This window comes from Hemiscyllium ocellatum, chromosome 8 (assembly GCF_020745735.1).
Source record: "Hemiscyllium ocellatum isolate sHemOce1 chromosome 8, sHemOce1.pat.X.cur, whole genome shotgun sequence".
In the NCBI taxonomy this organism is placed as follows: Eukaryota; Metazoa; Chordata; class Chondrichthyes; order Orectolobiformes; family Hemiscylliidae; genus Hemiscyllium; species Hemiscyllium ocellatum.
The window spans coordinates 85,809,527-85,824,522 of record NC_083408.1 but is presented as its reverse complement, the minus strand read 5'-3'; the positions used below and the strand labels follow the sequence as shown (position 1 = coordinate 85,824,522).

General features: G+C 40.2%; 1 protein-coding gene across 4 annotated transcripts in view; it reads left to right on the top strand.

The window, feature by feature from the left end:
• The window catches only part of LOC132818362 (echinoderm microtubule-associated protein-like 5), a 230,332-nt gene that overhangs the window by 198,447 nt on the left and 16,889 nt on the right, over positions 1 to 14,996 (top strand). For 3 of the 4 annotated variants that reach the window (XM_060829312.1, XM_060829313.1, XM_060829314.1), the window contains 4 exons: positions 1,191 to 1,211; positions 3,067 to 3,240; positions 3,499 to 3,707; positions 4,766 to 4,923. In XM_060829312.1, coding sequence (XP_060685295.1) covers positions 1,191 to 1,211; positions 3,067 to 3,240; positions 3,499 to 3,707; positions 4,766 to 4,923 — 562 coding nt within the window. The remainder of the gene's footprint in view (positions 1 to 1,190; positions 1,212 to 3,066; positions 3,241 to 3,498; positions 3,708 to 4,765; positions 4,924 to 14,996) is intronic. The other variant, XM_060829315.1, reaches the window with a different exon arrangement.

Sequence of the window (14,996 nt, the reverse complement as noted above, 5' to 3'; positions counted from 1 at the left end):
TTGTCTTAAATGTTAATCAGTTTCACTGGAGAGTTTCAGTGTACCAGAAGCAGAATTGATCTGTCCTCTTTCAAGCAATGTTTCTAGTCCACTTCCTTGACCTGAAAGATCAAATCAACTTTAAAATGAATGCTGTTTATCATGCTCTTTTAATGCAAACTAATTTTAAAAAGGTTTTTTTGAATACTTTATTAAGCTTTTGTAAGTGTTTCTTATTTGCTCATTACACAACTGCAAGAATGATACATTTCTCTACTTTCCAAGCGATTTGGCTGGCTGGTTGCTAAATGTGAAATGCATATTATCAAAGCATAGGAGGATTGGCTGTTTGCATGGTGTCATTTACATGCAAAGTTGATGACATTAAAATGGAGCCATCCATATTTTTTGTTTGTCAATCATAAAACACAGTCAAATATAAGATAATTAATTCATACAGATTTCTTTCCTAGAGTTATTCCACAATCTGAGTTTATTCTGATTGTCTAGTGGGTCACTGCTATTGGCCTAGCTGCAATGCGAAAGAGCTGGAGTAGGTCATTTGAGCCTATTCTGCCATTTGGCAAGATAAACGGCTGATCTTTCATCTCAACTGTATTTTCCCATGCTTTTTCTGCATCCCTTACTGGTCAAGAAACTGTTGATCTCCATCTTTAATATAACCGATGACTGAGCATCCACAAGTCTCCCAAGTCGAGAATTCCAAAGATTGACAACTCTTTGAAGAAATTTCACCCATCTCAGCTCCAGATGACATATCATTTATTCTGAGATTCTGACACAATAATGCAACTCCATCTTGAAAAACTAAACAACTTTGTTGCAATTTTTATACCCAAAAATGACATGGAAATTATTTATTGAAATAAAAGGATATCTAGGAATATGGTAGCATGCATAAAACCTACAATAAAAAAATGTTCACAAACCTGCATGTGGAGCTGACATCTGTTTATTGTAAACATTTTGGTGTTTTGATTTTAATCTATATTTTTAAGTACTGATAGATATCCAGAAAGAGCAACACTAATTTTAAACTATTTCAATTGATACAGCTTATTGTAAAGGCATACTTTTCAATATTTACCAGTACTTACTGTATGTTTCACTCTAACTGTGCTTTTTTTGTTATTTTTGTTTTTTTTTGTATTGTATTTTGTTTCTGTCCTTGGCTGTGATATAACTTAAAGGTGATTCTTCTGATATGTCAGGTAAGAAATTAAAATATTTGGCCTACGTCCTTCACTTCAGATTTGTTGTGGAATGTAACCTATATTTGTATGATAAATAATATTCCCAAGATGCAACAGATTATGCTTGTTAAGATTGTATGCCCAAGAAACATTTATGAGAGGAGAAATATCTTCATCCAGAGAGTGGAGAGCCTGTGGGAATCTCTGTCATAAAAAGTGATAGAGGCCAAATCATTGAATGTTTTCAAGAACGAGTTAGATGTAGAAAAGATATGGAAAGAAAGCGGGAATAGAATACTGAGCAGGATGATCAGCCTTGATCCATTGAATGGTGGAGCAGACTCATTGGGCCCAATGGCCGACCTCTGTTCCTGTTTTCAATATTTCTGTATATTTTGGTTGGATTGGTTAATTGCCAATAATGGCTTCCATGATTAAAACCCAATAAATATAATTTCACTGGTATTTTTGGAAACTGTCATTTGTCTTATTATTAGTGAATACTCTTTTCATTTTCCATTTTAAAAAACAGTAATAGGTTTTTAATGAGTTTTTTCAATAAATTATTGCTGTTAAGCTGATAAATCAAAACCGATTTTGAAGGATGATGTAGTTTCATTTTTTAAAATACATCAAAAGGAAATTTGAAAACAAAAAATTGTCTATCACGTAATTTAAGAATTAATTTGAGTATTAACAAATGCTATGCAACAGACAACTAGACCTTTGAATCAAAACTAAAATATCATTGCCTCTTGTGAATGCCTTGGCATGTTAAAAATGCTTTATAAACACAATTTGTTGTGCCGACTGATATTGAAATTGTTTTGTCTTATACACACACACTAAAGAATAGACACCCATAAAGGTATATAATTGAATGATTTGTGTATCACTGCATAGTCTACAATCAATAGCCGTTCACTATGCTGCAAGGAACATCGCTTATATTCCATGCAATCCAGAAGCTTTGAGTTGGGAACTGTAAGTCAGCGTGCAGTGGAGAACCCAAAAACAGGATGATGTTGGAGAGGCTTAATGAAGAAAGTTTATCGTATTTTGAAAACAATCAATGTTGATCAAAACAAACTTTAGGGTATAAAATTTCTATTATTTGGTGTAATGAAACCTGCCAATTCTTCAAGGTCATTGACTAATGACTCTCATATTCCTTTTGGCTGCAGTCAGTCAATGCTTTAACAAACTCTGCACTTTCCTGTTCACGATGTAAACTGAATACCAACACATTACTTATAAATTATTGAACTGAGATGCTCGCTCTCATTAAACTATTGATAGAACCTATGATACAAATAATGAAATACATCACGTTATCTAATCAATACTGTAAAAGAAGTGTTCATGAAAAGTATCACTACATCAAAATCACTTCTAAGTCCTATGTTGAATTTAGTTTGCTTATTGTACAATTTCTGGTGCTAAAAACAAGAGCAGCATTTCAAGATTTGAAATTTCATAAAGCACGTATAAATATGCAAACATAAGATCATCTAAAAATAAGGGAAACAAACTTGCATGATAGGTGGACTTTCTTAATGAGTATTGCCATGATATTTAATGTAGTAAAATATTCAAGTACAAAACTTTAATTGTACATCTTAAGAACTGAAACATAAAATGGTTAAAACTGAAGAGTTAAACATCTTAATTTTAGAAAATTAGTATTTGTATTTACTATGTTAATTGCAAAGTTTGTTCAACTATTATGATATCAAATCTTCATACATAGTCACTTCAAAAATTAATTATTCTGGATCTGAAGATGAGGATAGAATAATAATTCCTTGCAATGGCACAAATAATTGGAATCAGCTTGTAGATTTTAGAGCTGATTGTGGTGTTCTTTTCTCAGGTACTGCCCCATTGATCCATATTTGGGATGCCACAACCAAACAAACACATTCTGTGCTCCGTTGTTACCATTCAAAGGGTGTCTGCTGTGTCAGTTTTAGTGCCACGGGCAAACTGCTCCTTTCAGTCGGGCTAGACCCTCAATACACCATTACTGTCTGGAGGTGGCAAGAAGGTGAGGTGAAACTAGAGGTTAGACATAAATTATAGTTCCAAATACCTTTGTTCATTACATTTTCATGAGTCAGCAGAACAACAATTTTTGAATTGAAAGAAAGTTAACAGAAGAATACATTTCAAGTGGCTATATTAACATATTGTCAGATTTTTAAATGCCAAAGTTTAAATATTAAAACTTATAGTCTGCTAATTGCAAATTGGAATATATTTCAGACTTCCATTTGTATCTTCTTTACCTGTTTTGTTTCTCTAGGTACCAAAGTTGCCAGTAAAAGTGGCCACACCAAGAGAATTTTTGTTGCAGAATTCAGGCCTGATTCAGACACTCAATTTGTATCAGTGGGAATGAAACATGTGCGGTTTTGGACTTTTGCTGGCAAAGCTTTACAGAGCAAAAAGGGCAACTTAGGTTCCATCGAAGATGCTAGGATGCAAACAATGCTCGCTGTAGCTTTTGGAGCTGTAAGTGCTTTGACAATAAAATTAATGCTGGAATGGCATCTACTTATACTGACACATTAGAGTTTACTTTAAAGTGGAATCAGATCAAAAGTAGATCTGATTCCACTTTAGTGGTCAAAAGCATCCCTTGTACAATACTTACATCAGACTAAAAATCTCTCTTTCTAACACTTCAAAATATGCTTTAGTTAACAATGATTTCAACTTCCAGTCTGGAAAATTGATAATCTTTTCCTGGAACTTTCATGCACGTGAGTTTAAATGTTCTAAGCTTCAAATAACGTCTTCAGGGTTTTTATCCAAACATTTCTGGCTGAGGACTATCACTAGACCCCTTACTCTAAGCTAATTTAATGTTAACAAATGGAACCATCTTCTCCCTTTCTCAGGCTAATTGCTTCATTCTTTAATTTTCATCCAAGAATTTCAGCAGAACTGCCTAAAACTGAAAGGTCTTCCTCTCTGCATTATGATACTTCCCGAAGCTTAAAAATATCAGGTCCAGAAATTTCTAACCTTGATGTACATTGTTTATCTTGCTCCGTTGTTAACACTGCTGAAAATGTGTTGCTGGAAATGCGCAGCAGGTCAGGCAGCATCCAAGGAACAAGAGAATTGACGTTTCGGGCATAAGCCCTTCTTCAGGAATCCTGAAGGGCTTATGCCCGAAACGTCGATTCTCCTGTTCCTTGGATGCTGCCTGACCTGCTGCGCATTTCCAGCAACACATTTTCAGCTCTGATCTCCAGCATCTGCAGTCCTCACTTTCTCCTCTTTTTTTTCTCTCCATTGTTAACATGCCTAACATACACAAAACTCCAATATTATTGAAGGCTAGCGCTCTCAAACTACTTTGTTAAAAATCACCATTGGCAACAGAAATACTCAAGTTAGTTATTAAACTCTTCAGACACAGCTTGAGAGACACAATATGTCATTAATTTGAAATCCCAAACTTAAAATAAATGATATTAAATTTATTATATATATAAAATCCTGCACCCTATACCACATTTTATTTTCAGTCACTACATTAAAACCAATCTGTCTTCTTGCAGAATAATTTGACATTTACGGGTACAATCAGTGGAGATGTTTATGTTTGGAGAGAGCATCTTCTGGTCCGAATTGTAGCCAAAGCACATAACGGGCCTGTTTTCACAATGTACACCACATTACGAGATGGCCTGATTGTAACAGGTGGCAAAGAAAGACCGTGAGTAAAAATATACATTAAAAACTCATTTCTACACGTTTAGTCTGAAAAGAAAGTAGCAATGACCACTTATACTTTGAAAGGTACAAGATTTACATATTCACGTCTGTTGTTGAGACTGGCTAAATTAATTTTAAACATGTTATCTGCTTTTATTGTACAATTCTGTGGTTTGTATAAAATGGTCCTAGCTGTATATCTTTCAGCAGTGTATGGATGCAGTTCATTAACTTCACTAAGGTTAGGGAAATGTGAATCATTTTGGCAGCCTCACAACACCAATGACTTTTGTTGAATCAAAAACAAGCAGAAATTGAAACTTCTATTTACCTGAGCATTTCAAAATTATGACAAGGTGGGGCAGAATGCTCTATCCCCAAGCAGATTTTGGGGCCTACAGTATAAAAAATACCTCTGAGAAGGTATAAAATAAGTCCGATGTAGGATTTAAAGGCTTAAGGCACCTTAACTGGGGGCAAACATCATTATATATGAAGCAGTATGTTTGCAAGCATTTTAGGAGAACACAAAATGTCCTGTTTCTCCCACAGGACTGCAGGAGTTTCACAGAGGTGTGTAAAGATGAGCAGAAGGTTGCAGCACTATCTCTCCCACTCCATATGTAAGTTCCGAACAACAATGGTATGGGATGTTTGAGCAACATGAGAAATATAACATGAATGTAGAGTAGACTGGGTACTATCACCTTCCTTGTAATGACATATATAAAGTATTAATTTAATACCTTAGCTACAGTCCCTCCCTCCATGTATAAATTACCTTTTCAGTCCCTAATTGGCCCTACTCCATCTTTTACCACCCTTTCCCTATTTAGATGCTGATAGTTCCAAAAAAATCCTATCTTTTGCATTAACCGGAGGTCTCTTTTTAACACTTTGTCTTTGCTTTTCCACTTGCCCCTGACCTTTTTATATTCTGCCTGTTTGTTCATTGTACAATCACCTGACATTTGTCATGAGTACATGCTTTCTTCTTCAATCTTTATCTCTCTTATCATCGAGGAGCTCTCGATTGGATTGCCTACTTTTTTTTCGCTTGTGGAATGTGAACATTTTATTGCCTGTCCCGACTTGCTCTTGAGAAGGTGGTGTTGAGCTGCCATCCTGAACCGCTGCAGTTCACATGCTGCAGGTTGACCCACAATGCCCTTAGGAAGGGAATTCCGGGATTTTGGCCCAGTGACAGTGAAGGAATGGTGATATATTTCCAAGTCAGGATGGGTGAGTGACTTGCAGGGAAACTTGCAGGTGGTGGTGTTCCCATGTCTGTGCTGTCCTTGTACTGCTAGATGGAAGTGGCCGTGGATTTGGTAGGTGCTGTCTGAGTTTCTGAATTTCTGCAACGCATCTTTAGATAGTACACTCTGCTGCTACTGAGCTTCAGTGGTGAAGGGAGTGGATGCATGTGACTGTGGCGTCAACCAGGGGATTTGCATTGTCCTGAATCATGTAAAATGTCTTGAGTGTTGGAGCTGCATTAATCCAGACAAGTGGGGAATTCATCACACTCCTGACTTGTGCTTTATAGACAGTGGACTGGCTTTGGCAAGTTAGGAGATGAATTACTCACCACAGCCTCTGATCTGCTCCCACGAGAACAATACGAATGAGCTTTATTGTCACATGTATTCACATGAGTACACTGAAAAGTTTACAAGTTGCCACTTATAGCGCCATCTTAGTTACCAAGGTATTTAGGTACAGAATCTTAAGTACAAACTCTGAGGGGGGAAAGAATTATAAAAATGAAGAAAAAAACCTCCAGAAAATTAGAGAAATAAGAGTTTAGAACATTAGGCCTTCTAACCCAGATGGTGCCGGCCTTCACCTTGAGGCAGGGAGCAGGATCCAAGTGAATGCCAAGGTGGGAGGGTGGGGGGGCGGCAGATCCGAGTGTACCATGAGGCTGGGAGTGGGGGCCGAGTGCATGCCGGGTGGGCACCGAGTGCATGCCGCATTGGTGGTGGGAGGGGGAAGGTTTGAGTGCATGCCGGGTTGGATGTGGTCTGAGTGCACACTGAGGCCTGGGGGGTTGGGGGTTCCGAGTGCATGCTGAGGCTGGGTGGGGATGTTGTAGTCTGAGTGCATGCCAAGCTGGGGAAGGATGGTGTTCAAGTGCATGCTGAGGCTGGTATTGTGGGCTGGGTGCATGCTGAAGCTGGATAGGAATTGGGCTCTGAGTAGATGCTGAGACCGGGGTGGTGGGGTTCGAGTGCACGTTGAAGCTGGGGGAGATAGAAGAGGTTTCTGAGTGCCCACCAAGAGGGGAGTGTGATCCGAGTGAACGATGAGGCTGGGTGGAGGGAGGTATCCGAGTGGGGTATCTGACTGCCCACTGAGCCCGGGTGTCCGTGCTGGCTTTCACCCCAGACATTGTTAATGCTACCCAAGGATGTGAGCGAAAAAAGAAAAAGAGAGGGAAGGATGATGAAAAAAAAGGACGGAGCAATCGAGTTCTGGGTCAGAAGACCTACTCCATTGCCAGCTTGGAGACATTCTTTGTAGCCACTGTTTATATGATGAGTCCGGTTGAGTTTCTGATCAATGATAACCCCAAAGCTGTTGATTAATGGCGTGTTCAGTGATGGTAACACCATTGATTGTCAAGGGGCAATGATTAGATAGTGTCTTATTGGAAATGGTCATCGCCTGGCATTTATGTGGCATGAATATTACTTACCACTGTCAGCTCAAGCCTTTTTGATTCCAATTTATTTGACCTGGATCAATTCTTACTCTCTTGAATTTGGCATTCTCTCAATTAATTATTCTTCATCTAGAAGTTTCTAGTGCATGGGCAGTTACTGGTGGCAAACTCTGCCCATGAAGACTTTTATTTGATTTATTTATTGTCATGTGCATCTTGTTACAAAACCAGAGTGAAATGTTGTATATTGTTGCCACTCTCTGGCACCATCTTAAAACAAAGAAAAATAAACCAAAACGTAGAATATAAAGGCAGAAAAATGTAGAAATAAAGGAAGAGTGTTCAACTTTAGGGATGTGCTTGTTAAGTGCTCCATCATAGGCCATCAACCTGGTGGACAGCCACACGTCCCTTTCAATGTCCTGCCACTGGAATGAAAGTCACCACTCTTTGGCACCATCTTGCCTCCACCAATGCCCAAACCATTATTGAGTCCTCAATGAACATTGCCAGTGTAGACTCCACAGATGCTGCCGGGTACTGCAACAGCCCAAACTCTACTCCACTGCCGCCATGAGTCCACTTTGGTTCTACTTTGCCGATACAATGCATCGCGTATTAGGCCCAAACTCGCCTCTGCCAGATGTCACCAGGAACCCCAGACTCGCCTCTGCAGCAACAACCACCTAGAACCACCTCGATGATGCAGAAGCCTCCGGGAGCCAAAACCTGCCTCTGACAACAGCACTGAAAATGTGTTGCTGGTTAAAGCACAGCAGGTCAGGCAGCATCCAAGGAACAGGAAATTCAACGTTTCGGGCCAGAGCCCTTCCTCATTCCTGATGAAGGGCTCTGGCCTGAAACGTCGAATTTCCTGTTCCTTGGATGCTGCCTGACCTGCTGTGCTTTAACCAGCAACACATTTTCAGCTCTGATCTCCAGCATTTGCAGACCTCACTTTTTACTCTGACAACAGCGCCATGAGTTCATGCTGCTGGGGCCTACTCTAGTCCGCGCTGCTGGGCATACCCGCGAATGCCGTTGCTGCAACCAAGCTCTTTACCGAAAAGGAAAGGAAAAGTGGACAGAGCAGTTGAACCCTGGGCACAGAAGCGCTACACCACTGCCATTTTACAGGAAGATGACATTGGACACACAGCAGCCTCACAGTATTGTCATTGCATACTCACTTAGAATACTGTTATTCACTTCTGTCCCATACTTTGTGGAGTGTATCAACATCTTGCGTTGGAATTCTGCAGCTGCTGGACCACTTTGTGGCAAGCAGCAATCTCCTGGTTTTAAGCAGGGTGCATCGCAGTATCATTATCACTCGTTCATTCCATGCTTAATTAGGTCTCTTACATTGTCAAGGCGTTTAGCACAGACACAAAATCAGGTAGTCTGTTATGGTTGTCAGCAGTGATCAGTCAAGGGGGTGGACATGTTTGTGCATGGCCCCATGCTATTTCAGTCTCGCACCTACAATATGTACCAGCACCTTCCATGGCAAAAATGCTGAATGATCTTCAAACAAAGCCATGGCACAAAGTCTCAGCAGAGTAGTCCTCAGCCATATTAAGAGGGATGGTCTTCAGTCAGAACTGTAAGTCAAGAATGTTGTCTGATATTAGTCCAGGAGACAAATGTTTGTAGGCAAAGGGATGGCTGGAAAATGAAAAGCCTTCAAAAGTGAGATAACAAGAGTCTAGAGACTGTATGATCCTGCTAGGATATGAGATAGCTTTGGCAAATAGAGTTAAGGAGAATCCAAAGGGATTCTACAAATACACTAACCGCAAAAGAAGAAGAAGGGAGAGAATAGGGCCCCTTAAAGATCAGCCTATCTGTAGAACCGCAGGAGATGGGGGAGATACTAACTGAGTATTTTGCATCAGTTTTTACTATGGAGAAAGACATGGAAGATATAGAACATGGGAAACAGCGATATATTGAAAAATGTCCATACTACAGAGGAAGACATGCGGTGTATCTAGTAAACTAGGAAAGTGATTGCTGGGCCCCTTGCTGAGATATTTGAATCATCAATAGACACAGGTGAGGTACCAGAAGATTGGAGGTTGGCTAATGTGTCACTATTTAAGGAATTTGGTCAGAAAAAGCCAGGGAATTATCGACTGGTGAGCCTGACATCGGTGGTGGACAAATTGCTGGAGGAAATCCTGAGGGACAGGATTTAGAAAGGCAAGGACTGATTAGAGATTGTCAACATGGCTTTGTGCGTGGGAAATAAGATCTCGCTAACTTGATTGAGCTTTTTGAAGATGTAATGAAGAGGATTGATAAGGCTAAAGTGGTGGACGTGATCTATATAGATTTCCGTGTTGAAAGTGTGGTGCTGGATAAGCACAGCAGATCAGGCAACATCTGAGGAGCAGGAGAATCGACGTTTTGGGCATAAGCCCTTCAGGAATTCCTGATGAAGGGCTTATGCCTGAAACATCAATTTTCCTACTTCTTGGATACTGCCTGATCTGCTGTGCCTTTCCAGCACCACACTCTCGATTCTGATCTCCAGCATCTGCAGTCCTCACTTTCTGCTATAGGGATTTCAGTAAGGCATTCAACAAAGTTCCTCATGGTAGACTGGTTAGCAAAATTAGATCACATGGAATACAGGGAGAACTAGCCATTTGGATACAGAACTAGCTCGAAGGTAGAAGGCAGAGGGTGGTTGTGGAGGGTTGCTTTTCAGACTGGAGGCCTGTGACCAGCAGTGAACCACAAGGATCAGTGCTGGGTCCATTGCTTTTTATCATTTATGTAAATGATTGGGGTGTGAACCTAGGAGGTACAGTTAGTAAGTTTGCAGATGACACCAAAATTGGAGGTGTACTGGACAGCAAAGAGGTTTCAGAGTACAATGGGACCTTGATCAGATGGACCAATGAGCCGAGAAGTGGCAGATGGAGTTTAATTTAGATAAATGTGAGGTTCTGCATTTTAGAAAGGCAAAACAGGGCAGGACTTATACATTTAATCATTAGGCCTGGGAGAGTGTTGCTGAACAAAGAGACCTTGGAGTTGTTATGAAGATGTGGATGTACTGTACCTTTTGAGAGAGTTAACAGCTAGCAGTGTCAGCACCAAGTGTTCTCAATAAGGCACAATGGAAACATGTGGTCCAGCTACTAGGGGAGCTAGTGTAGTTAGTTGCCTGGAGACAAAAACAGATTTGAATTAGGCCAATCAGTTTAAGTATACTCCAAAACAAATATCAAGCTCCAATCAAGTTTGAATTTAGTATATTGACAATCATAAAAGCCAATGACACAATCCAATGCTTTGGGGATATAAGACCGGGGAAAATTGAACAGTTGAGAGGAACTCTGCCAAGCCAACAACATCTGCACACTGCCCAGAAAAATAGCTCTCTTAAAGGGACCTTTATCGGTCAGTAACCTGTGAAGCAGAATCCCCAAGAAGAAAAGAAGACCGAAACACAGAGAAAACTGAAAGCTGCCTGATATCGAGATAAGAAGTTTTGTTTTGTAAATCTTAATCAGGAGGTTATATCAGACTAGTATTGTAGAAGGGGAAAGTAAAAGATATGTTAGAGGAAGGAGTTGTAAATGGTTGTTAGTTAATTATTCTCTGTTATACTTTAAAAAATAAAATTGTTAATTTTTACTTTAAATAATTCTTGACCTCTTGAATTTTCACAGATTACTGCATAGGATAAATCTTTTCTGTGTTGCAGTTTTAAATTAAGCAGGACTATTTACCCCATGTTGTAACAGCGCAAGTTCATAGCTCCTTGAAAGTGGAGTCACATGCAGATATGATAGTGAAGGTGGTGTTTGGTATGCTTTCCTTTATTGGCCACAGAATCAAGTATAGGAGTTGGGAGGTCATGTTGTGGCTGTATAGGACATTGGTTAGGCTACTTTTGGAATACTCCCTACAATAGGAAGGATGTTGTGAAATTTGAAAGAGTTCAGAAAATATTTAAAAGGATGTTGCCAGGGTTAGAGGGTTCGAGCTATAGGAAGAGGGTAAATAGGCTAGGGCTATTTTCCCTGGAGTGTCACAGGCTTTGGGGTGACCTTATAGAGATTTATAAAATCATGAGGGGCATGGATAGGGAATAGTTGAAGTCTTTTCCCCACGGTGGTAGATGAGAGGGGAAAAGATGTAAAAGGGACCTAAGGGGCAAAATTTTCCTGCATGGTGGTGCATGTATAGAATGAACTGCCAGAGGAAGTGGTGGAAGCTGGTACACTTACAGCACTTAAAAGGCATGTGGTTGGGTGTATGAATATGAAGGATTTAGAGGGGTATGGGCTAAATGCTGGCAAACAGTACTAGATTAATTTGGGTCAGCATTGATGAGTTGGACCAAAGGGTCTGTTTGCATGCTGTTCAGCTCTATGACTCTAGGTGTTCGGAAATAATCCGAGTCCAGAGTCCGGGAAGAGAGCCATAGTCAGTCTTGCTGATCCATTGCAAACGATCTGGGAATTAATGGGAAGATTCTGGAGTAAATTTGGGAGGCACAGCAGAAACGTATCCTGAGGATGAAGAATCATACTAAGGGTAGGATAAGGCAACCATGGCATAAAAACCAAGGAAAACGCATATAATGTGTGAAAATTAATGGAAAATCAGAGGATTGGGAAGTCTTTAAAAACCAGCAAAGGACAACAAAAAAAAAGGAATTAAGGGAAGAAGGTGAAATATGAGGGTAAGATAGCTAGTATTGTAAAAGCAGATTATGCAAGTTTTAGATAAATGAAAGATAAGAGACAGTGGACATGATGTATTTGGATTTCCAGAAGGCCTTTGACAAGGTGCTGCACAGAGGACTGCTAAATAACAGAAGAACCCATGGTGTTGGGGGCAAGGTACTGGCGAGGATAGAGGATTGGCTGACTGGAGGAAGGCAGAGAGTGAGGGTAAAGGAATCTTTTTCAGGATGCAGCCAATGACTAGGGGAGTTTCACAGGGGTCATATTGGTGCCACAACAATTCACATTATACATTAACAATCTGTATGAAGAATATGAGTTTGTAGGTGCAGAAAGATAGGTGGAGGGACCAGTAGTATTGGGGGAGCAGAAAGACTTGGTCAGGCAAGGAGAGTGAGCAAAGAAGTGGCAGATGGAATACAAAGTGGGGAAGTATGAGGTTATGCACTTTGGTAGGAAGAATAGAGAAGACAACTTTCTAAATGAAGAAAGGCTTCAGAAATCTGAAGCCAAAGAGACTTTGGAATCCTAGCTCAGAATTCTGAAGGTTAACATGCAAGTTCAGTTAGCAGTTAGGAAGGCAAATGCAATGCATTCATTTCCAGATGGCTAGAATACACCAACAGAGTTGTACTGCTGAGGCTGTATAAGTCTCTGATCAGACTGCATTTGGAATGTTGTGAACTGTTTTTTTTGTCCCATAAGGAAGGATATGCTAGCATTGGAGGAGATCCAGAGGAGGTTCACATGAATGATCTCAGACTTGTCACATGAGGAAAGATTTGAGGCCTCTGGGTCTGTTCTTGGGAGGAGAATCTGATTGAAACTTGCAAAAAACTGAGAGGCCTAGAGAAGGTAGAAGTGGAGAAGATGTTTCCACTAGTAGGACCCAAGAGGATAAGCTCAGTGTGAAAGGATGAACTTTTAGAACTAAGATGAGGAGGAATTTCTTCAGCCAGAGGGTGGTGAATCTGTGGAACTCATTGCCATATAAGGCTGTGGAGTTCAAGTCAATGAATGTCTTTAAGACAGAAATAGATAGGCCCTTGATTAATAAGGGGATCAAAGGTCATGGGAGAAGGCAGGAGAATGGGGTTGAGAAACATATCAGCCATGATCAAATGGTAATGCAATCATGATAGGCCAAATGGCCTAATTCTGTTCCTATATCGTACATCTTGAGGAATGTGAGCAAGAGTAAAGCTGATAAGGTTGTAAGGGAGGGCAGGGCAAAACGGAAAATCAAAGTTTGAAGGGCCACCCTATATTGATAGACTGAACCTGCATTTCACTCTGTGTAGTGTTATTGGTGGTGTTTTGTATTCTCATTCAAATCAAGTGTCAAATGGAAATGAAAAGTAACAGCCATCATACCCAGAGTGGCTGAAGTAAGTGTTTTTCCTCTCTCTGAGGGAGTGAGATCTACTATTAAGCGATGTGAGACACTTCAAGAGGCAATAACATTAACCAGGCATCCGCACAGTATAGGTGAAAGTCATCTGTTATCACTTAATTCTATAGGTGGACCTCAAATTTGACACAGCAAGTCACTAAAACTCCAGGCCATAAGTTGACTTAATCATATTATTCAACATTATAAATTAAATCTTACTAAGGCTGTGAAGTACATCAGATGAACTTAAGAGTCACAATAGTTGCAAGAAGTCCCACTTTTCAAGGTTCCTTCGCCACTTATGACTGGAAAATGCCTATCCTATGATCCTAAATGCAGTGCTGCCTTTTTTTTAATGTGGAGTTGGGGTTGGTGGGAGAAGTTCATATTGCTGTGAGAGATTGTGCACTAAAACATCTGAATTATGGCAATGTATAATGTCCATGTAGTGGCATCCCATTGGCCTCCTTGTCAAAGGCCTCCACATCCTAAAGTCTGTAGGATGCTGTTCAATGTTATTGGTGTGCTGTGACTGCTCAGCATCATATTACCGAAGAGCTGTTTTGCTTGTGAAATTACCCACAAGGCCTACATGAAGTACATCTACATGAATGGATGAAAATTGCATGCATTTGGAAGCCCAGAATCATCATCAGCCTCCAGCAGATGTGGAGCACCTGCCTGCTGTTGGACCGCTCGCTATAGCTGCCCTCATGATGTGGCAAATATGCAGGAGACCCATAGTCACTCGTTTTGCATGGAATACTGTGCAGATGAGGGTGTACTGTTGCTAATCTGGTTTTGGTGATCAGATTGTCATGTCATAATGCTAGTGTATCTACAATGTAACACTTTCTTACAGATGGAATCATAGGGGTACGTATGTCTCCTGCACATCAGGTTCCAAGCAGGTCATGTCTGAGGGATTCATCACAGTCCCATCCAGAGAGAGGATGTTGCTTTTAATTCTTGGATTCTCTGCTGCATACAACTGGAGGATGTGTCGAGGCATTGTGATGAATTATGAGGACCTGCATTGTAAATGAGACAATGAGGATATTCTGGAAGGAACAACTTCTTCAGCGTTCTACACAAAGAAGTGTCAGGCAGGCTGACATGTGAACCCTATACAATGGATTTCTTGCATTAGGTTACATTTCACTGTAAATGTTTTGATGCTGCGGCCATCGTGTCTACATAATCCCAACTGCAAATATATCTTAACCATTTGATCTTTTCACAAATTTCCTATGTTTAACAAGGATACAAACTGATGGAGATCTCCACAACATCCAAAACCCCCT